The sequence below is a fragment of the Sylvia atricapilla genome, chromosome 1 (assembly GCF_009819655.1).
Source record: "Sylvia atricapilla isolate bSylAtr1 chromosome 1, bSylAtr1.pri, whole genome shotgun sequence".
Lineage (NCBI taxonomy): Eukaryota > Metazoa > Chordata > Aves > Passeriformes > Sylviidae > Sylvia > Sylvia atricapilla.
The window spans coordinates 148,995,440-149,019,557 of record NC_089140.1 but is presented as its reverse complement, the minus strand read 5'-3'; the positions used below and the strand labels follow the sequence as shown (position 1 = coordinate 149,019,557).

Here is a 24,118-nt window from a genome sequence, read left to right as displayed (position 1 = left end):
ATAGATTTGAAGTCCATTACATGTTTTAACGTTTTGCATCTGGTGCTTGTAGACTTCGATATTCATAGAAGCAGCTTGATATAAAATCAGTAGCTCTTAAATGCAACGTAATAGCAACCTGTGCATATGTATTGCATCCTAAAGAGGAAACAATTCCACTTTTATATAAAGGGGAAATGGGAAAGAAAGAAACTTTGTTCCTTTGTATTACATGGAAGCAGCGCTGGAAGTGAAATCAAATCTTTTCCTTGGTCCAGCACACCAGAAAACAGTGGTGGAGCAGGACTAAGGGAGGGTGGCAGATCTGTGCAGAGGATGATGAATGTTGGTGGTATTGATATTAATAGCTTGTCTGTATGTCTCTCATCTCTTTTTCCACTGTACATATTTCATTTTTTAAATCTTTTTTGAGTTTGGGAAGGGCTGTTTTTAGGTAAAGAATAAATTCCTGCAGAGGGTGGGGAAAAAGATACCACCTGTGAGAGCTCTAAGGAGTAAGCAACTTCTTGAAAATTGTCTTAATTATAACCCTGAAAGTCACAGCATTTGTATTCGCCCAAATTAACACTACATTGAGGTGGAGAGTTTTACCAGCTGTGCTTTCTGAACCTCCTGTTTGAAATTTGCTAGACAAAAGTTAAAGCAGAAATCTCCCTGGTGGTTCCCTGCTCACCCACATTCTTCTGTTTACGCTCTGCAGGCGGGTGTAAAGTTCTGATGCAATGACACAGCTGTTCCACTCCGTGTTTGCAACTACAATAATTCCTCTTTGTTGGTGCCTTGTTTTTTTTTTTCCCTTCTGTAGCCTCTGACAGTGACAGCACCATCCTTAACCATTGCAGAGAACATGGCTGACCTGATCGACGGCTACTGCCGGCTGGTGAACGGGGCCACGCAGTCCTTCATCATCAGGCCTCAGAAAGGTAAGGACACCTCCATCCTCAGAGCTGCTCTCAGCTCCTTTTGCATTTGGGTACAAGACACGAGGTAGCAGAAAAACCCTCGTTTGGAGGTTCTTTTCTTTCAGGGAGGAGCTATGAGAAACACTGAGAGTAAATTGTCACTGCATCATAAATCGCTTAGTGGCTGATAAATAAGACTGAGGTCAGCAATCAGTGCTTTACACTAATTCCAGGCTTAACTAGCAGAAGTGAATTGTAATTATTAAAGGCACTGCTATCAAGGGTGTGTTATCTTATAACATGACTCCCAGTGTACAAGTGGAAATTCAGTGAGGTTGGTTAGGATGCATTCGGATATGGTTCTGACTGGTGGTAATTTTTTAGTTTCTGCCTTTCTCCTAGATACTCAAATATCTCCCATTTAAAAAATAAAAACCTTAAGAGGTCTCATGAGTTTCTCTCATAATGTAGAATTAAAGCAGAGAAACATTTTATAGTGTCTATCAGTTGTTTTTGTGGTATCTTACAAGCTGTGAGCAGTGAGACAAGGTTGCAGGTACACCTCATTTGAATTAAATGTCATTAGATTTTTTTCCAGTTTCAGAGAGCTTTAATTATTGAAAAATATGCAAGTAAGGCTGCTTAAGAATGAAATCTTTTTCTTGCATGTTGTTCTCATCTTTACCCATGGAAATTCATCCAACTTTCCTGCTTTCTGAAACAGTAAACTATTTCATTCTTCTGCATTTCTAATACAGGAAAGTACGCAAACTATCCCAGCATCTCTCCAACATGAAACTGAGTCTCATTTAGCCACATTCTTGCTTTTTTCTGCCACAGGTGTTCCCTGGGGTGATGTTGTTAACATAATCCAGGTCTTTTCTATAACAGCCTACCTGTGTGTGGCTCAAAAAAAATCCCCAAACTTAAACTTAATCATTCAATAAAATGAAGAAATGTGATCTTAGGGTGTTAGATGTTTTGACAGCACATGGTGATTGTTCAGATTATTCTTAAATTTGCACGTTTTTTGTGATTTCTGAGCCTTAGTGGTATGAATGACCTGTAGCTCCAACACAAGCAGCTTTGATAGAACTTACATGAGTTGTGCAGCCTTATTTCCACACAAATAAAAATCTTCCCTCAACACAAACTCAGCTCTCTGGGCCAACTTGATGTTGATGAACCATTGGCCCCAAAATCAGACACTAAAAGATAGGCTACCATCAGAGATAATAGTAGTTTATTGTTCTAAAAATAAAACAGGCATCACAATCCAAGATTTCCATGTCACTAGACTAGTGTGTGCCTGTGGGTGGAGGTCTTTTGTGCCTCTTCTTTTCTGAGAAATCATGGTTTGGGGTTTGCTATAATCCTTATTATTCACTCTCAAAACTTTTCTTGGCTGTTTTTCAGCCTGAACTGTTGTAGTTGCAGTTGATCACAAGACCTCTTCCCTGAATTAATGGGTATCTCTGTCTCTGCTTTTCCTTTAGGGGCACATGGGGACTTTGTCCTGTTAATTGCCACTTCCACACTGGTGGTGGTGCCCATCTAAACTGAACTGTTAGCAAATTTTCTTTCTAATTCCTGTCTTGCTCTGACCTGACTTTCTTAGTAGCAACTGCTACATCTTCTAGGCTGACTGAGCTCTTTGAGGAGCAGTATCTCTGGTTTTCCTATGCCCTGCACTGAGGTTTCTGGTAGGTGTGAATGCAGGATAAATCAATCCTTCTGATCCAGGGTGCTTATTTGTGTGCTACTCATATAACACAGAATTTTAACATGAGCAAATGAACAGAGATTGAACAGGAACATCAGGTAGCACTTTGGGAATACTCTTCTTTATGCATACATGAAGAGAGCCCCTCTAGTTAAAATGAATTCTGAATTTCTTTTGTCTGAGGTTTCTTTTTTTGAAGTTCCTAGCGATACCCAACATACTCATTAAACATTTCATAGGAGATCTGTCCCCATCATGATCTGCATTCCCAGATCCCTCCCACAGTGAGCTTTGATTGTGTAAGACACATCAGAACAAATCATGGAGCAGCTCTTGATCCCACAGATGTATTTTATCCCCTTTTTGAGCTTTCCCATCCTGTCTTTGTTGTAAATTTACTTTTATTGCAAGTCTCTTCATAAATTGTCCTTCTTGATTACTAACACAGCCTGGTTTTGTGATATCTGTTGTGCTATCCATTCATCATCCAGTTCCTCTTAATTAGAGGAGAGCACTTTTTCATGCTTTAAGACATGGACAGTATTTGGCATTTTTCCATTGAACTTCTTTTATTTCTCATAAATATTTTGATAGACAGGTCCCTTTAGACCAATATGGAAATGTTACACTTAATATTTATGTTTCCATTATCACACTTACCTTTTACAGGCCAAGAGCGCAAATGAAAAAATCCAGAAAAAGTTGAACTGCTTGTCAGCTTTTAGGTTATGGGGTGTTCATCACTCTCTACAGTTCCTTGAAATAAGGTTGTAGCCAGATGAGGGTTGGTCTCTTCTCCCAGGTAACAAGTAACAGGACATGAGCAAATAGCCCTGAGTTGCTCCAGGAGAGGTTTAAATTGGATGTTGGGAAAATTTCCTCCCCAGAAGGGTGGTTAGGCATTGGAACAAGCTGCCCAGGGAAGTGTTCAAAAATACCAAATCTAAATAGTTGGTAAAGTTTTTATTTTCATCCAGATTTACCCTGGGCATAATTTTCATTTTAATGAAATGGTAACATGTGTTCCCATTCTTAGGATACTATTACCTTTTTAGTTTGGCCCCTCACTGATTTTGCTTTCACAGTTATTTCAGCCAGGTGAGGACAATTTACATTTCCCCTGGCAGCCACAGCCTGGCTGGGACCACTGGAACTGCCTGGGCTCTGTTGTGTCCAACATGGAGCTCTGCTCAGAGTGGAAATGCTTGGACAATCCAGTGGAAACCCCAGTACAGCCATGCATATCCCATTTATTTAAAAGGATATAGAATTAGGGAAAATGTTGTGGGGTTCAACTTGTGAAAAACAACATATGCCTTAACTGGGATGCTGTTAGTAAGAAATTTTGACTTCAGACCTTAAGGGGTACTAATGAATATTTGGTATTTTATTTGGGATATAAACTGTAAAAGGATGAGCACCAGCTTGGGCACCATTGCCTGAAGTGAGCAGTTTGTATCCAGAGAACATGTAGGCGTCTGCAAGATCAGGAGTTCCATGCAGATTATGTTTTTCTTTATTTATATCCAGTGATAGAGGAGCCATAGAATCACAGAAGAGTCACAGAATAATTCAGGTTTGCTGATACTATTAAAAATCATCTGGTTCCAACCCTCTAATACTACAACCTCTCTGCACCTCCAGTACTACTTAATAGTGTATGAGGTTTTTTTGATGCCTGGATACCTTTTGGTGTTCTTTCTTTTAAACATCTACTTGCTTTTTCAGCTTCCCCTGTCCATTTACAGCCTTGCACTTGACACATGCCTCCAGCACACAAGTGGGATGTATTGTCCCTGTAGCCAGTCCCTGCAGGCACCAGGCTGCAGCTTCCAGGCAGTTCTGGGTGCTCCCTCCTTCTTCCCAGGGCTGAGCTGCCCTGTCCACATCTCCCAGCCCCATCAGCCCGGAGGACGAAGGTCCAGATCTCTTGCTCTGATGTAAATGAGCACAAAGCCAGTTATGTCCACAAAATCCAGTTGTGTCCAGTTATGAGCATGAAGCCAGGTAATGTCCAGTGGAATTCAGCAGGGCACCGTGAAAAGGGAGGTGGATCAGATGAAACAGTTTTGGGTTTCAATTCCTTCACCTTTCCTTCGCTTGTTTTCTTCTTTGAACTCACTGACTACATCATACTACTATTCACTTACTCTGTAAAACTGCTCTATTCACATTCTTCCTATCTCAAAAATCTGAGAAAGGATTTGCTATTACAGTGGAATCAAGATTTTGTTTTGTTAAGAATTATTATGTTTTATTACAACTTTTGCTTTGCACTGATAGGAAGCTGTTCAGAAAGTGGAATGGAGGCTTGTGGGAACAGAATGAGATTCTCTTCTTTAATGAAGTTTAATACCACAGTGGAAAGGCACATTCTCTTTTTATCTCCTTTAGATCCTTTTTGATAGGTAGTAGTTGACTTCAGCACACACTAGCAGTTGCTACCTGTGGTATTTCTCACTTTTGTAGGAGGTTGGAGGAGGGAAAAACAGTCAGGTCTCATCTGAGCTCAATACCTTGAACATCGGAAGCATTGTGGCCCTGCAAGTGTTAGGAAATCATTCCTGTCAAATCTAATGAAATCATTCAGTGATCTTTCTGAGGTCCTCAAATATGATAATCTTTAAAAAAAAAAAAAAAAAAAAAAAAAAAAAAAAAAAAAAAAAAAAAGCCCTAGGGGAAATTAAAATTCCATCTTTAGAATAATAGTGTGCAGTTAACATGCAATGGAGCTACATATTTAAGAGCAAGGAGAATTATTTTAAATAGTTGCTTATTAATTGTGCATCCATTACCTTGATTTAAAAATACAGAATGAAAAGGTTAACTGTGCAATTTAGTGAAGCTCTTTTAACACAGAGGAAGACTCAATGTTTCATCAGTAACAAGTGTGATTAATCAGCACCATCTCAGCCTTAAATCCATTGCCAAGTGTAAGAGCAGCACTGGAACAACCAGCAGTAGCAGTATAAATTGGTGTAAACCAGAACCCAAGATGATTTCACAACTAATGCTGACAGCGGTAGGTGTCATGTAAAAATTAAGGTTCTTCTGAGTGTTCTTTACAGCCCTGAGGAGGCCTGCAGTGAGCAGGACTCCGGTGCCTGTTCCTTCAAGCTTGGTTTCTTTTGCCCAGTTTCATCCAGGTTGACCCTCTTGTGCCCATTACATTCCCTTTTTTGGGTCCCAGTCTTTTACTGCCAGGCTGCACCTCCACACCACTGGTCTCATACTTGTTACTCCACACTATATTTGAGGATCCTTGCCTTTTGTTTCCTTCCCAAAAGATATAATTTATCCTAACATATCACAGTACCTCCATCTCTCACCTGCTTATTTAATTTTACTGTCCTTGCTCTGCCCCCAGTTCCAGGTGCTTGCTCTTCTCACCTTGCTGAGCTGCCCCAGGGCTTTAAAATTGCAGCTTCTGGTTTCCCTTCATTTCTGCAACTTCCTTTTCAACACCCTCCATCAGACAGATTTAAACAGATTGATGTTGCTGAGCCAAATAATGCTTTTCTACCTGTAGACAGCAGAAAAAAATAACCTAAAATAATGTATTTTGCCATGCCGAGCGTGGCTTTTGGGTACTGGGCATTTGTCTGCCCAGCCCCTTAATACACAAAGGTGAGACTGTTTTTACATCTGTAATTCCTGGAAATTTTAACATGGGGGAAAAACAAATGAGAATTTACATGATTTTGTTAAACAGTTTAGATCACCATTTTCTGCAAGTGTGGCTATTCTCTCAGGTCACTTTATCAGAGCTACATTGATTTAGAGAGTGAAACACACCTTATTATCCATCTTCTCTCCTTCCCTGCATAGTCCAATCTACTGAAAAGGTGTTTTGCTAAAGGATTAGTAACTTCCCCAAGGATTTAATTGAAACCAATAGGAAAAAAAACCCCTTGAATATGTACATCCAGGCTCTTGCACACATTATCATTTTCAAAGAAAGACTGAGGCTCTTGCACACATTATCATTTTCAAAGAAAGACTGGCAAAGGTTTGAATATAATGTACAAAAAGCTGACTTACTCTCTGGCACAAAATATTATTATTGTATAGTCTCAAGCCAGTATGAAATCAATATGATAATATGTACCTTAATGATTTATTTCAGTTGTCTTAGTTGGAAATCCAAGTTGGATTCAACTGTTTTATTTATATGTTAGCACTTAGGACATCTTGGAGATAAAAGAAAAGCATTTCTTACCAGAGAGATGAGATAGTGTCACACCTTCTGCAAGTGATTTATTGGAGTTATTTGTTAAGAATGAAAAAGAGGTTTTATATTCTGTGTATGTTGTTTCCTCAGATGAGAGTTTGCCTAAAGGTCTGTATGAGTGGGTAGAAGGAGTTGTTGGTATGCTGCTCTTTTTATACGTATAGAACATTCCTTTGAGTCACCTCAGTTTCCCTGAGAGATTGTGATGATTATTGTTTCAGGCACGTATATATTTCACTTTGAGAGAGGTTATTTGAAAACTTGAAAAAGCTTTAATCCTGTGTTCTTCTTGTTTACACAGAAGGTGAAAGAGCTTTACCATCAATACCAAAGTAAGTTTTGTGCTTTCTTTTCTTATATATTAATAAAAACGCCTTAAAAAATACTGATGCGTTCAGAATTTCTTTCACATGCCTAATTTTTATTGTTGCTTTTGGATTCCAGGACAAATAACAGGTAAGGCCTAAAAAGCTCACAGTAGTGTTGAAATACAAAGATACCAGAAAGAAAATCTGAGAATAAAAGGGCATAATGCATCCATCATATTTGACAATAACAAAAGCAGGATGTTTTGAAAAAGACTTGACTGAGATTCAGGCTATTTCTTTGGAATCTATGAGTAAATTTGATTATAGGAGTAATGCTGAACAGTTTGTGAATTGTGGTTTCAATCTGTGGGTCAGTCTGTGGTCTTCCTAGTTGTCCGCTTTTTGACTTATGTGAAATACAGAAAACACATTTTTGCTGCTGTCATAGATGTGTCACATCACCGTTTATTAATAAAATTTCCTTAATGGGGCCAGTTGAAGTTGAGATCAAGGTTCAGTGTAATAAAGAATAGCAGTTATTAATTTAGATATTAATACTGCATAGTAAATACCTCTTTATTGTCTTAAATATAGAAAAACTGTTCTCTAGTAATAATGGTGGATGCCCAGAAAATATGCTGTGTCAGGCAAACAGAGATGCATTTTTTCCCCCCTGGTTGGTTTTATGGTGATACTTTAATAAAGGTGCCTTGGGACAAGTTATCTAATCTAATAATTCTTACAAAGTGTGCTAAGATACCTCTCTGCATTTTTCTTCTTCCCAAACTTTAGGGTAAAAAATAAATTTCTGATTTAGACTATTCCTTATGTTGTTGGAGTTGGCGGTCTCTAATGTAGGCAGGCCTTTAATTGTTTCTAATGATGCTTTGCTCCTTTGGTGTCAGTGGCTGGGTCTCCATCCTCTCTGGAGTGGAGGTTTTCATCGTTGTCTCATCTTTCCATGGGCAGTTACTTGTTTTGGCCTCCTAAATTTTAGTCTTTAAAGCAAGACACTTTTTGAGTGTGGTTGTTTGGTTTTGTGTTTGTGTGTTTTTGGTTTTTTTTTAGGGGGAGGGGTTGGGTTTTTTTGTAATCTGAGTATTCTCAGTGGCCACATCCAGACCCAACTCAGAGTCACACATCAGCAGTGCCACCCCTGTCCAGTAGCACGAGGTAACTGCTGAAAAACCCTATGACATTTAGTTGATGGTGTTTTACCTTCTCCTTTTCTTCTGGGACACGGGCTGTGCCTGCTTTGACCCAGTCACCTCATTCTGTATCTTCCTTTTCTTCTGGAAGGAGTCCAGAATTATTTTTATTACTTTCTTAAGTGCTGAATGGAGTATGGAATACAATTTGTTCCTGAATTGGTGATTACACACAGGTTCTGCTGCAGCCCTCACTGCCCGGCAGCTTTCTCATGCTGTAGAAAGAGAAAAGGTAAAATTCAGGGAAGAAAAGTTGAGGCTGGAAGCAGTAAAATCAGTAAATTTTAGCATGCACTCATGAAACAGAAAAATTTCTTTTTTACTTAAATAGACACAAATGAGAAACACAGAATAAGATTCTAATTATGTAAAGCTTTACCCTTTTTTATTTGGAAAGATTTCTGGGGTAAAATAAGGTTTGCATGAGAAGCTTCTCATTTTTGAGGCAGTTTACCAAAACTAAGTTTGTACACTTGAGTCTGTTTTACAAAGGCACCACATGTGTTCCAAGTCTGGCAGCAGAGCTTTTATCAAATACACAGAACTGCCAAACAACAGCATCTTGCATCTGGAGAGATTTGCCTTTGCTGGCTGAAATTCCTGATTTCTGAAGGCATGAAGTGCAGTGCTGTCTTGACCATTAAAATTGTGGTTATATATGTGTAAGTGATGAAAAGTTGAGTATTTGTTAGAATTTCTGATCCTTACGAACATTTATGTGTAATATAACATATACATAATATATACATCACATGTAAATGTTCATTATGTTATGAGCAATACGTTTATACATAATGAACAATATATAATATGTACATAATGAACATTTATATGTAATGGGCAATACATTTATACATGATGAATATGTAATACATACATACCATAATGAACATCTATAAATAACTACATTTAAATGCTGTTGATTTCCTATGTTTGACATGTAAATTAATTCAAAGTAGTACAGGATAAGGCTTTTTACAGACAGAAACTCAATTTATACTCTATTTCCCACAGGTCACACAGAAAGTATAAACACAGTCAGGTTATACATCTTAAAAGTGTACACAGTTTAGGTTTTGTGTTTTCCTTCAAACTCACCAGGTTTCTGTGAATCGCTGTGCTAATTCAAACCCACTCTGGCTCCCCCAGATGGGGTGGAGTGGTAGATTCCTCTCTCCTTCTCTCCTCTGCCCGTCCTGTGGCTGGGGAGGTGGCTCAGCCCTGCTAATTACAGTAGGTGCCTGTTGGGATGAATTCCCAGTGTTGGTGAAGAATGTACAGCATTCAGCGCTTCCAACTTCTGTTTTCCAGGCTGGCCAACAATGAGAAGCAAGGAGTGAGGTCTCACACAGTCTCTGTGTCAGGTAAGGCTCCCCCAAAGCCAGGACCTGAGTTTATTTCTGGAGCTGGCAGATGTGCAGGCAGCTTTTCCTCTCACTGCTGCTCCAGGGCTTCTGACTGCCCCAAACTGGAGCTGTGCTGCAGTTTCTAAAGAGAAACTTTTCTGCAACAGCCACATCTGTGCAGTTACTTCAAAGCCAGGCTGCTTGTCAGAATTTCCACTTTGTGATGAAGTAAAATGTCGTTGGCTAGAACTGAAATTACCTGAGTATGTGCTAATTGTGGGGGAGCAGCTTTGAAAAGGGAAAATAGGCAATTAAATATTAATCATTGCTTTACAGAAAGGAGAAACTTAATAGCTGTTTTTCTGTAGCTGTTTAGATAAAAGCATTTAATTTTTGCTATTGAAAATGACAAGTTAATTGAAGGATGGGTATGTGAGGTAATACATGTTGTTTCTGTTCTTTATAGGCTTCCAAGAATTCTCTAAGTTCACATGGAGTTTTCAAAGTTTTTTATACTTAAGAGAGAATATGTTCCTGTTACAGAATGTTAAATAATTTTGAAGGATTGATTCTTAGTAGTGTCTAGTAGGAAATGTATTTCTGAATCAGTAAACATAATACTTACTAAGGGGATTTTAATGCAAAAAAATATGTTTGTATTATGATCTGTTCCAGTAGGTTTCTGGTATTTGGTCACAAACTTGAGGAACCAATACTGTGACTCAATAGATTTCCAACCCTTGACTTAGAGGGAGCTTCAGCCCCACTTTAATATTTATGTTTGCACTTCGTGGCAAATACTCAAAACTCCAGCATATTTCATACAATAAGGAGGAAAGATACGTAGGCATTTGATTAATTTCCTACTTCTCAGGTTCCTCTCCCCACCCTTCCCCACTTGTAAAAAGATGTTTGAGATTCACTGTTTGGCTTAGGAAGCCCAAATAAACACTTTGCAAGAAAAGAGGTGAGAGGATGTGAGGTAAAATGAGGATAAAGCTGCAATGGGGTAATAGAGCTTGACCAGTTACTGTGGCCTCTCAGAGTCAAAAAGCAGCTCTTCTTCCTTCAGTGCCTGGCAAACAAGCATGGTTGATCAGGTAGATAAGCATGAAGCATGGTCAGCATGTTCTCTTTTGATTCTTACCTGTGTGGCTGATCTTACCTGTTGAAAAAGTTGAAATTTCTGAGGTGATTGGTGCTGTGCTTTTTAATTATTCCACTCACCCTCAAAAAGGCTGATCATCAGGACAAAAAAGGCTGTCTGCAGCCTCAAATTTTCACTCCTTCAGTTTTTCTGAGAATGCTGATAATACTTTTATTATTAAAAACAATAACATGCTGATTTTGTGATCCTTTCTTGCTGTGTCTCTGACTTTGCAAATTTAGGTATCTTCTGCTGAGGTTCTTTGGTGTTTCTGAGCACAAATGCTACTTTCTAAATGTACCATTTTGAAATTAATGTAGGAAGTTAGTTGTAATACCCCCAGCTCTGGCACTGAGGGCATCACACGCAGATGGATGAGGGAGATGAGAGTTTTGGTGTAGCACCACAGAAGTAGCAGTGCTGGAGGTGAGCTGGTTGTTTGTTCAGGTGAATGTCAGGGACACTGAGCTGCAGAGGTGGCTCCTGTGAGCAGTGCAATAAAATTAAACCAGAAAATATCATCCTCATTCTTGCCTAAAGCAAAACCAACTAGGTATTATTCTTGTACTGTAGGAGTGTTTTATATCTTTTCCACAATAAAATATTGTGCTTGATGCTTGTTTTTATACCAAGTTACAAACCACTGAATTGCTTACATAATGCTGGAATGGTTTAAGCCAAGTCATTTAATATTCAGTCTCAAGGGTTTGTTCTTCTTGTAATATAATGACCCAGAACACATAAATACTTTTTTTGTTGTTGTTTTGGTTTTTTTGTTGTTGTGTTTTTTCCTCCAAAATTATTTGAAATGCACTAAGTATGTCATGGTATTAAATTTAAACCGGAGGCAGATTGCTGAGATGAACCCACATGACAGGGGTTATTCTCAGGAGCTGCTTTCTGTAAGAATCTCTTGAATCCCCAAAGGAATCAGTTTGCCATAAATGAAGTGATACTTGATGTAGATGTGGAGAAGTCACTCGTGCTGCCAGATGGAACAAGGGGGTGTTCCATCAGGGTGGAAGAAGGGAGGCACCAGCTGAACACAGTGCTCAGCTCAGCCCAGTCCCAGGTCAGCAGAGCATGACAGCAGGCAGGGCAGAGCCAGCTGTGGGGGTGCTGCTGTGGGGTGCAGAACAGGAGCTTTTCTCTGCTGACATTGCAGTGGTTCAGAGCCAAAGGTTTCAGATCAGATGAGCTTTTGTAGCTCAGTGACATCTGTAACTGCTCCATGCTTTTGATGGTTTAAATCATAAATTAACTCTGCTGTTTGATTTCACTGACACTGCTCCCCTTTGCTTAGATCTCTCCTGATGCTAAAGATAAATAGCAAAAATCTAAAAGAGAGGCTCAGCAAAAAAATTAAGAAGTCAGATAGATTAATAATATTAATATGCTTCATTGGAAAGGGAAGTTTCACAGTGAATTTGCCACCAAAACTGAGATAAACCAGCAATACCCAAACCCAGTGTGACATACAATTTCGTGGTTTGAAGGTTCAAATGTTTGTCTGAAGCTCTGCAGGTTTAAAAAGGAACCTGTTAATGAAAGGCACCTTGTCTTTTTGAAATATTTATTAACATACCTTGGAATATTTCTGGTCTATTGAAGTGAATACTTGGTCTTTTCCAAGTGCTCCAATATTCCAAAGCACACAAAGATAGGAGATTTGTAAATACTTCTGATTTTTTTTTCTCCTCTAAAAAAAGGCCTTTTCAAACTAGTGAGGGATGAAGTTGGTTTTGGGAATCCAGAGCAGCAAATTGTTGGGTCTGGAGTCGGTGTGTCACTGAACCAGGTTTCACCACACACCTTTTGCTGCTTCTGTTTATTCTGGCATTGTCTGCCTTGGTTACTTAAATTCTCTGTTCCTTGCAGTGGACACTGTATGCAACTCAGATGCCTGCCAGATTCCTCTCCTTTTTAAAAGCATAATAATTTTATACCTCAACACATTTGTATAACATTGTAAATAACTATGAATAAGCTAATATAAATTAGTTGGATTTTAGATTGCTTTGGTAGTCATGCAGTGTTTTGGCTGAAATTGCTGTGATTCACCAGAAACAAAGGAGTGTTTTAGCTAATAGGTAATAGCAGCTTGTACCTCCTTCTTCCTCTGCATCTGCATTAAAAAAGAGTTCTTTGTACTTAGCCAAGAGTTTACACTCAGGAAATGGTAAGGCTAAATTATTTGCTCTGTGCAAATAATATATCAAATGTGTGAGAAGCAGCACACCAGTTAACTCTAATTTTATTGACTATATTTCCACTGTTTGGCTTGGAGACACCTTACTAAAATGCTCTGCTGTAGTCTGAAGGAACTTTGGCCAGCAGTTTCTTTTTAAATAGCAAACATTAGCCCTGGTAAGGTGATCTTATATTTCCAGATACCCATACTTCCAAAAATAATAACTTATCTGGTCAATTATATATTACACAAAGTTTTTCACAAAATGAAATCTGTACAGCAGTAGCTGTACTATTTGCTCCTTTTTTTACATAAATTCCTTCTGACACAGAGTTCTTTGGTTTCTTCTGCCCCTTCCTTTCTTGTGTAAATATGACTAAGAAGAATAAATATGCTTTTGCATCCCTTGGTTAATCTCCATGCCTCCTTTGCCCTGGAGAATTCATGATTTTTTTAATCCTAGCTCAAATGCTACTTCCCATGCAGTGCCACAGAATATGACATTTCAGGCCTGTGTGTTGCAGTGAGCACTGAACAGGCAGAGTATTGAACAAGTCTCTTGGCAAATTCTTGGCAGTTTATGGTTGGACTCAATGATCTTAAGGGTCTTTTTCAACCTAAAGGCTCCTGTGATTCCAAGCAGTCCCTCCTGGCATTTGGATGTTCAGGTACTGCTGTAAAACGATGTTTTTGTGGGGAGGGAGCTGTGAGTGGGAAAATGACAGGAATGTGAAGAAGAGCTGTCCTGCAGTAGCACAAGAGATGTGTCTGAAGGGGATTTGAGGATGTCCCACAGGGTTAAAGCAGGTGCTGGTTTTGCAGGTTTAGTAAAAGCTTATTTGGTGAAGGAAATTAAAAAATCTCTGAAAATATGATCTCTGTTTCAGCTGATAGAGCAAAGTGTTCAAGGCACCTGAGTAGCAAACCCCAGGACACAAACCTTTAAGAGGGAAATAAGTATATTAAAGAGAAACTGGTTTGTTACCCTGTTCCCCAGCTGGTGCAGCTGGTGTCAGTGACACAAGCAGCATTTTAAACTCAGGAGTGCAGCTCTAAGTGCATCATGAAATGATGGGAGGAGTTTCTAATAATTCTGGTTGCGCCATTGCCTCTCTACCCCATGGTTTAGATAGACCCAGTCACATGCCCCCTGGAGGATTTGATCTCTTGGAGATGAAGGATTTTAGCATCCTGAAAGAGGGGCTTCTCAGCAAGTTTCCAGGTTCTGGTTTAAAATCACAAATTTATAATATAACATTGTTGGATTTTAATCACTGTGATTAACTCCTGACTGTGGCAGTGAAATGGGAGTTCTTCTATAAGGTGCTGCTGAGATTTTATCATGGAGGGAAAAAACCTCAGTGGTATAGTTTTGAGTAAAAGAGACATTCAGGAGGTTTCCTATAGAGCAGAAGCCAAATGTGAAAACACAACAAACAGGAGAGGAAATAAATAATAAATCTATTACCTGATGTCAGTGTTAGACCACTTCAAAGTGCTCTGAATGAAGGAGATGTTGGCATGTGAAAGGACCTGTCTGTCCTGGGTTGAGGCTGATCACCAGCAAAGCTGTGAGCAGGATGGAAAGACAAATCCAATTTTTTTTAATCACTTCTGCTTGCAGAGCACAGTGCAGGCTCTGTAGCATGATTCCTGTGCTCCACATGAAAGTCTGCCCTGTGCCCAGGTCTGAAAGAGTTTCTTGTGTAGGACTTGTTTTTCTTAGTTCCTTTTGAGTTTGCTTGAGGTTGAAAAACGAAAAACTGGCAGATTTTTAATGTCCATTTTGTTAAGACACTCCAAGAAGACAAAGCTGAGAAGTGGAAGTAAATTTTAGATGAAAATTTGTATCTTGAGCACTTAGGACTGTGTCACAGCTCAGCTGTGTTGTATTCCACAGCTCACTTCTGAAAAGAAAGAGTCTTGCCATAAATTATAGTTATAAATTCAAATTAAGTGATTATTAAGTAATTTGAGGAATATAAAGACTTTGTTAGAGCTGTAGCTCTGCCATATGGTCCCAGCACTGGGAGACATTCAAGCTTAAAGTTTACTGCAGATTAATTTTACAAACCTTGAACAAGTCATTAGTCTCCAGGTTCATGGAGGAGGGAGTTGCTTCTTCATGCACCCAGCTATTTCACTGATTAATGAGATGATATAGTTGAAAATGCCCTTAATGCTAATGAATTGCAGTATTTCACATTCCCATCACAGTTGAATAGACTGGTACTGTTATCTTTTCCTATTTTAGCCTGACTGACTAAAAGGCTTCTTTTCATGCATTTAAAGACTAGAATGAATTGTGGTGGCAGTCTACAGAGATTTTTCCATATCAGTGTCCAGGAAGTTCCTACATTGATTCCATCACCCTGTGGTGCTGGTTAAGGAATTTTTGCTCTCCTGTGCTCTTCCTTTGTGAGCCTCTCATTGGATTTGAGCAGACACTTCTGCTGTGCAAATAGTAGCAGTGTGGTATGACTGGAGAAATATTCCATGCAGGTTTGGGGATTTGTTTTTTATGTAGAAACATATTTGGTGTGCCAACCCCAGAGTGTTCATTTGAGTTCAAAAGCTCAGAAATCAATAGATTTATTCTTTCTACAGGTTTTTTTCCCCCAGGGTTTTTCCTCAGACTAGTTCAAGAATGGACAGCTGAAGTAGAATGGGATATTATCAAGTTCAGCTTCCAATATTTGTTACCTGCTCATACAAGGACTTCCAGTAGTAACTGTGCTATACAAAAAAAAGGCAGTAAAAGCCTGGTCTTTTTCTTTCTAAAATAGCTATTGCACAGAAAGTGACCTTTTCTTTATTTTTACTTTTATGTTTTTCCCAATAATTTTAATGAATACTGAGTAGAGGAACTAAATAAATAAAGAAGTCCCTTGCAGTTTTCAGCAGCATTTTTGAGCACCAGTGATATCCTGGCTGGAAGCTTCTGTGGAGTGCTGGAAACCCTTCCAAGTTGTATTCATTTCATTAAGGTATTATCTAGACTCCTGGGAAAGTATTAGAACTTCTATTTTTTAATATTTAAAATCAGTTTATTAGAATCAACTTCCTTTTGTAGCTAGACTTGGAGATGTGGTAAGTTCAAGACAAAGCATCTTCCATTTAGAGTGGCAGAACAGTTGAACAAACTTAAGACAGCAAATCATAAAGGCAGAGTTTGAAATGCAAGGGAAGAGTTGGACCATCACATCACAGGGCATCAGGGTAGGTAAATGAGGAATTAAAAACACTTTGACCTTTGCAATGTGCCCTTCATTTGAAATAAGTTTGGTCAGGTTTCAGCAGCTTCTGCCACCCACCTATCTGTGAGGGTGAGCAGCATTTCAGTACTTGAGGCTTAAATTAACTCTGTAGCCTGAGCAGGCAGGTCAGGAATTGGAGCATCTCTTCCCTTTTAGGTGGCTTGTGTGGCCTGCAGTGACTCTATACCTGTTCTTCTGTTTCAGTGCAGAGTGTTGGGTTCCCTCATTCTCATGTCAGCACCTTTTCAGTAGTCAATTAAACCAGCTGCAGTATTTTTTCCTTTGCTTTCATACTATATCAAGCTTTTTAGGAGTGTTACCTGAGGTTTGTACTAGAATGACAGTGCTGAAAGTTGTCTGTCATGTGATGTTAGGAAGAGAAGTCCTTTGGGAGTATCAAGAGGGAGAACTCAGAGTGTTCCTCTTTGAATTGTCTTAAACCAAGACGTGGAAATACTGATACACTGACTTAATCGAGAATTTTGCCCTCTCCTTGCACCTCTTTAGGTTTTTAGCATTGAATCTGATTAATGTTCTGTCTTTCTCTCTGATATGTGCATTTACCCACTGGATTAATGAGCAATGTTTGCTCAGTCACCCAGCAGTTTTTATGATGGTAGTTTTTGTTAATTGTAGAAGTTACTTTCATTAAAATGTAATTCTCCTTTTCTACCCTTCCTGCATTCCTCCCACCACTGACTGGTTCTCTGTCCCAGTAGCTGCTGCTGTGTGTCTGGGCCTCTCTTTAAACACCTGCATCCCCAGCCTGTGTAACTGCAGGTGGCTGGACCTCACTCCTGAGTTTTGACTGTGAAGAGCTGCCAGCAGCAAGATGCAGGTTTTTTATTTAATTGGCTTTTTAAACCACTTCTCACATTTCCTTGGAGAGAGGAAACAGGGGAAAGCAGAGAGGAGCAAACAGGTAACAAGAGAAATAAAAGGAGCAGGTATCCTCAGGTGCTGAGTGTCATCTTGTGTCCTTCTTTCTCACCTCATGTGGCTTCTTTTTATTTTTTCCTACTTCAAAATTTCCCTTGTCCTCATTAGCACTCCTGATAAGCACTTTGCTAAAAAATGCAGTGTGGTGACTGGGAAAGGGGGCAGTGAGGGTGCTGTGGGCTGTTCACCCAGAGATCCTTGCAGAGCTGGAATATCCATTGGCAGGGCAGGTCTGCATTGGGAAAAAAGACTCTGGTGGCAGATTTGAGATGATAAAATCTGTCAGTGCTGTATTTCAGGAGATAGGGAAAAACCGTGTTTTCCCTTGTTCTGTGTAACCCTGCTATGTGAAATAGTTTTGTGTTGTTTTAAAGGTTCAGAGAGTCAATACATACACGTTTAAGTCTGGTGACTGTCACTTAAGCTGGAATGTAGCTGTCACACAAGTCTGACAGAACTTAAAAGACAAACTTGGAAAAGCAGGTTGCACTTCTGGGATAGACGATGTTCTTTGTGTTGTTAATGAATGGTGTACATGGCTGGCATAATCCGACTTTTTAAGGGTTCTAATCTTAGTTCTAAAAACTGAAATATGAATTACTGTAGAAAAGAATCTGAAGGAAAATTTGAACCAAAAATGCTTTAGAGTTTCAGAGACATTTGTATTTTCATTTGGGTATACAGAATTGTAATGCAAACCTTTACTTTTATGTTCATTCGTTGTAGATGTTCTCTTCACTCTCTTTTCTTTTATTTCCAAATAATTTGTTCCTGTTTTTTTTTTCTCTTTCCTTTTCTTGCCTCTTTGTAAAGGAGTCAATCACTGTCAGCATAAAGTAAAGAAAGCTAGACGCTTTCTGCCTTTCGTCTTCTGTGCCCATGAGTCGCCGCCCAAGGGTACTGCTCTGCTCTTTGTCTAGGCTGCCTTATTAACCCAAAAGCTGAATATACTAACTCAGTTACTGTTTGTAAACTACTTTAGCCTCAGGTAAACAGAGTTCCAAGAATAATTTTGTTATGTTTTCCTCCTGTTGAATTGGATTTTCGTGCAGCATCGCCAGCTTGCTGGTCCCTGTTTTCATGGGGAACATGTTTTCGAGCATCATATGTTACAATGACAAACAAATTATTTGATTTATAAAGTTATGCAGCCCTTGTCTGCCATCTTTTTTTTTTTTATGTAAATATATTTTGACTTCATTCTTGGACCCCTGACACAGCATGCTTATGGATGAAACAGAATAGCAACAATAAGCATCAGCTGAGATCACTTGGAATTAAACACGGACTACAGTGATGCTTTTGGCTGCGTACTGGTCCAGCACTGATCTAGACCAGTTTGGCTTTATTAGGGGTAAGAAGAATTTCCTGTTATCTATAAAAACTGTCTAAAATATTTGCCTTAGCTTGTGCTGTGGGGTTTGGTGTGCAGTAGGGCTGCTGCAGTACATGTGGAATCCATTGTTTGTTTGAAATCTTCCCCGTAGAGTTGCTCTCTTTGCCACTCGTTTAAATTTCAGCCTTGTACAAGTGCACAATGCTCTGTGTCATTAAAACTTACATGGTTCCATTTCTCACTGATGTCTTGGTGATAGCTCAGGAGTGCATTTTTTCTGGAAGGGTCAACACCAACTCTGCTTATCCAAAGTCCTCAGTTGTATGTGCAGAGTCAAGTTGAGCCGACTCATCTGGCTGTAGGAGAACTGCTTTAAAGTACTGAATAAACCCAGAAATGGACTTTTCTTAACAATGCATTAAAAGAACTAGTTCCAGTTCCAAAATAAATTTTTGTGTACCTTTGTGTTTGAAAGTCATTAACTCTGTTTCATCATAAAAGCTTCTTAGAGCATATCTCTGTCCCTTGGGTTTTAGGTGAGAAGTCTTAAATTCTGCTGCTTTTCTGGTTTCTCTTGAGTCAGGTATATAAGATAACTACAGTCTGAATACTTGTGGATTACTCATGAATTTAATAGTGTATTTTCCCCTCCCCCTTCTCTGTCCCCTCTCTCTCCCCCTCTTTTTTCTCTCTCTCCTTGCATGCCACCTGGATCTGCAGATGAAATTAGTGGGGACGGTAATATGTTTTCTAGTCTGTGTGTTACTAATGCAATATGCAACTCTTATCTCCATATACCACTTAATGCACTTTTCAGTAATACATTTTATACAGCTTTTAGTGTTAAAAAGTGGTCTGCTTTGGGTATTAGCTGATAAATACTGTGCTTTACAGGCTGTGCAACTAATGCTTTCTGCTAAACTGGAATTGGAAAAGGAAAAATCCTATTTCAAACACACAGAGATGTGGTGGTGCATGTGTTTGCAATAAGACTTGTGGCATGATGCAAAGAAGGTTTAGAGGTTTGCAAGTTTCTAATTTGATTGAAATGGTTACATCATCATTATTTTGGTCAGTGGATATAACACCTGAGAAATGAGTCTACTGAGTAATGCTTTAAAGGCATCAAAGTGCTCCTTGCATTAAAAGAAGCTGTATGAGATTAATGCAGATTGAATACATGCATAATAACCATGTTCCAGCTATTCAAACTAATAATTTTAAAGACATATTTTAATGTTTGGGGTTTCCTTTTAAAAATGCTGAAACCTACTACAAAATATTTAATTTCTGCAGACAAAATTTTGAAGTCTTTCTTCCTCTGAAAAGAAATTTGGGTTTGGTTTTTTAAGAGATTTTTAGCTATTTTTCTGAAGGATTCCATTTGAAGTTGGGAAGAATCAAACTACTGCTACTGAGAGCATATGCATCTTTATTCTTCTGAGTAGGAGGCACTAAAAGGGCATAAAAGCAATATGCAAAGGAGGGCAATAAGAGGAAATAGAGATCATATCTTGTGACCTTCCTTTCAGTGAAATGTGAAGAGGATGTATTAACTTTTCATCTCTTTTCCTTCAGATATTACTTAAAGATAACGCCACACAATTTTCTTTCTTTTCTTAAACATCAAAAGGACATTTTTTTCTGTCATAAATTTTAAAATTGTATTTCAGATACTATCCCTTCATAGCTTTTTCTTGGAACTTACCTTCTTTTATAAATTACAAGCTCTGATAAATGGGAAAAACTATCAAAAAGGGAAGTTCAAACATGTGCCTAAGGTCATGGATTATGGATTTAATACCCTGGGATACTTCTCCCTACAGTTTAATAAATGCATTCAGATTCAGTAAAGCTCAGTTTGGATTATTCGTGTGTGTGACCATCACTGCCTTTTCCTGAAAGCAGCTTATTCATTTTGCCATCTCTAAGATTCATAACGAGTGCTGGTGCTGGGTCTGTGTACAGGAGGGCAGCATGATGAGCCCCGTTCCTAAATCTGAGTTTTTCTAGACTTACCAAGAACATCTGGAATCACTGAACATGTTCAGCTCTTGAGAGTGCTGTAACACATCCTCCTTTGTGGAGCAGCCTGGAGAGCCCTGCCAAGCTCAGATTTGCTTTGGGCTCCACGTAGGTCCTCTCTTAGCAGACACCATTCTGGGAGATTTGGTAACAGTCTCAGTCTATGATTAACCCTGGGATCAAGCCCCTCTATGAGGGAGGTCAGTTCTCTTTGTTCCAGACCACTTCAAGCCCCTCAGTGCTGATGCCTTGACTGAATTTTCCTCTAATTCCCAGAAACAAAGCCAGACATACACAGGAATTATTTTTTATATATTCCTCTCCAGAGTGTTACATGTTGGAACAAGAAATATTTTTGTAGTTAATTGCATACATTTAATTTATTTGGATTGATTATGAAGACACTTCTGGTTCCGTGATGGTTTTGGACAATGTATCAAAACCATGTAAAGTGCTCTGTGCTCTTCTTGGAATGCTTTTAGTATGAATTAACTCATTAATTTAAAATAGAGAGATCAACAAGCCCTCCCATTGATCTCATTCTGAAAGCACTATTCTGTAACCTAATGTGACAAGTGTTTGGGGTCTTTTAAGTGGCACCAGTTTGGTTTCCAAACTTTAAAATTTTTCTTAAGTATGTTTGCAATGTTTTTCATCCAGTCTGTTTTCTAACATAGATTAAGAACTTTCTGATATCTTAAACAAAACCCTATCACAATATCAGGAGGAAACAGAGTGATTTATCTCCATCATGCTGGGGATTTTTTTTAAGCTTGTTTTTTAAAACAAACCAAGGCTGATTTTAACAAAAACATTAATTTGTAATGTAGGGGAAAAAATACCGAGAAAGAGATAAGCGCTTCTGGAGTGGTCTGCCTGTTCAGAATTGTACACTGTCTTTATAATTTATTGCATTTTCATTAGGTGACTGTGTTTTGCTGTGTACCAAATAGAAATAGCCTAGCAAAATTTAAAATTACATGGAATTTCCCAATTCTGCTTTTACAACGCCTGACATATTCCTACAGGAGTTCAAAAGAAAAAATAGCTTTAATTTTATTTAAGTAGTAAGAAACTAGGATCATAAAATGACACTTACTTCCTGAAGTGTGTTGAACTTCAAAAATTTATAGGCAACCTGTAGTTTCCTAATCATTGAATATTCAGTTTGCCTGAAAACTGAGCCTCTTGCTTATCTGTGTGTGTAATACTGGTGAGCCTTGCTCTGGTTTCAGGGCTGGGTAGAGCTGAGGGACCATCCCATCCTTCTTCCCACTCTCTGTGACTTTGTCCCAGTCCAAGCCATTGCTCTAGGAATGATGCCAAGGAGCTGTAGGGATGTTATCTGTATGCTCCAGGGCAGATGGGGGAAAAGGAGAGGAAATCATGACTTCCAGAGGATTTCCGGTGTGTGATCATCTGAAATCAACCGCAGAAACTGCTCAGTGGGTTTGGAAATTACTCAGTTTTGAGAACCTCTCTTTTTGTTTAATGTTGGTGAATAGAATTTGACAGCCTTGAAGTAAAAAATGAATCCACTGTTGTGAAGTGGCTTTAAAACCCCTGGAAGAATTGATCTGACCTTTAGGAAATGACCTGCACACACTGCAAGTTCTTTAGGGCAAGGGAAGGACATTCTGATATGACTTGTCACCATTTAAACCCTTATGAGAACAGATGATGTAAAAGTCACAAGTTTTAAACAGGAGGAAGTGCACTGTCATTTTGCTGAAAATTTTGGGAAGTTATTTCCAAAACCTGTCCATGAAATATTGAGTCTTGACAGCAAAACTAGTGGTGAAAACTAAAGAAAGAAAATTGTAAGAAAAATAAGGAAGAGAGTATGGCTTAAAAATGTCTTTGTGCTCTAGAAGATTCTGTGGTAAATAGCTCACCTGGCCACACTGACAGTAGGGGGAAGCTGCCCTGAAACATCATTGGTATCTTCTGCCTGTTTGACATAAAAAATAGCAAACTGTCACTCACACTTTATTGAAGGTAAAGCAATTTGACTCATTCATAGCTTTTTTTCTTTACTGCAATGGAATTTGGTGTTAAAAAGATTTTAATTCAGCAGTTCAGATGGGTCCCAATTGCAAAATTTTAACTTTTTGAATACAAACATCTTCCTTTTCTTCTTTGTTGAGTGCATCAATGTGATGTAATGCAAATGGCACTGAGGTCATTATCATACCATGAATTATGCATGAGCAAGTTTTAATCATGCTGTATTAAATGTGACCTGGCAATGCTGAACTTGGGGTTTGGGACATAGCAGCCTTGATACATTGGAGATGTTGTTCTGGAGCATTGTTTTCATCTGCTTTTCCCGAAACTCTTCAATTCCTCCCTTTGCAGAGACTGATGACTATGCAGAGATTATAGATGAAGAAGACACTTACACAATGCCCTCAAGTAAGTGCTGTGGTTAACTTGGGAACTCTCCTATCCAAAAGCTTCCTTGGTTTAGCAGGGACTGAAGTATTTCAGCCTTATTTCATAAATGTGCAAAGAAAATGTTCTGGTTTCCTGCTATCTGTGATTACACAATCAAATCCTTCTTTTGTCTCAAAATGTGGATTTTTTATTTTTTTTTTTGATTGTGATGCTGAACATAACCCTTAAAGGTTGGATAAGATCTCTGTGATGAGAGCAAACAGTGTGGCAAGCTCTGTGGATTGCTGTTTGACTGTATCTCACCTTGCTCTGTGACAGACGTGGTGCTCTCCATTTCCAGGAGAGAGGAACACTCAACTGTACCACATGCAATTTTGTTAAGGATGAAAGACTGCAGGAACAAAAATTAAAATTCAAAGTTCTGCTGAGTCTTCATCTTTGAAGTAAAAACCAGTGGTGCTGTAGCCACCACAGGGATTTTGTGTAACAGCCTTTTTGAATTATGATATAATCCCAAACTGTCAAGGCAAATTCATTTAACATGAAAGTCCAATATTCTGATTTTAAAAGCTGCCTCTGGGAAATTCCAGTTGCATTTGGCAACCAATGATTTCTCTGGAAGCAGACAATCCATTGGTGCAGAATCCTGCCAAAACCATCAGGTTTGGTCAGTGTGAGAGGGGAGGATGGTGCTGGGCTGGGGCCACATTCTCCTGATGGACCATGAACTTGCATATATTTCTGAGCTCACCACGGGGCAGAATGTTTCATGATCACTTCAGTGTTCACAGCATTATTTCCACTGCTGTGGAAAATCTTTGAAAAGCAAGAATATATGTTTTGCAAAACATATATATATTTGAACATGAGTATTTGAAAAGCAAGAATATATGTTTTCCAGAAATAAACTGAGCATTTTGAATGTCTTGCAGTTAAGTCCCTACGTATTGTATTAATATAGTTTCAGGATCAAGACATACTGTGATAAACTTTTTATTTTTGTTAACAGATTAACTTTGTGTAATTTATTCCCCCCTCCCCTCAACCTTTTTATTTAAATTCTCGTGGAAGTAATTACTTGTGGGCCTGGCCCTGGATGTGCTGAGCA

The 24,118-nt window shown here is 38.8% G+C and overlaps 1 protein-coding gene across 8 annotated transcripts in view; it reads left to right on the top strand.

Moving 5' to 3' along the window:
- Positions 1–24,118, top strand: part of PTK2 (protein tyrosine kinase 2) — a 192,065-nt gene that overhangs the window by 129,160 nt on the left and 38,787 nt on the right. For 4 of the 8 annotated variants that reach the window (XM_066336667.1, XM_066336659.1, XM_066336675.1 and 1 more), the window contains 6 exons: positions 806–923; positions 7,158–7,188; positions 9,684–9,736; positions 18,066–18,149; positions 19,309–19,326; positions 22,972–23,028. In XM_066336667.1, coding sequence (XP_066192764.1) covers positions 806–923; positions 7,158–7,188; positions 9,684–9,736; positions 18,066–18,149; positions 19,309–19,326; positions 22,972–23,028 — 361 coding nt within the window. The remainder of the gene's footprint in view (positions 1–805; positions 924–7,157; positions 7,189–9,683; positions 9,737–18,065; positions 18,150–19,308; positions 19,327–22,971; positions 23,029–24,118) is intronic. The other 4 variants (XM_066336628.1, XM_066336645.1, XM_066336653.1 and 1 more) reach the window with 2 other exon arrangements.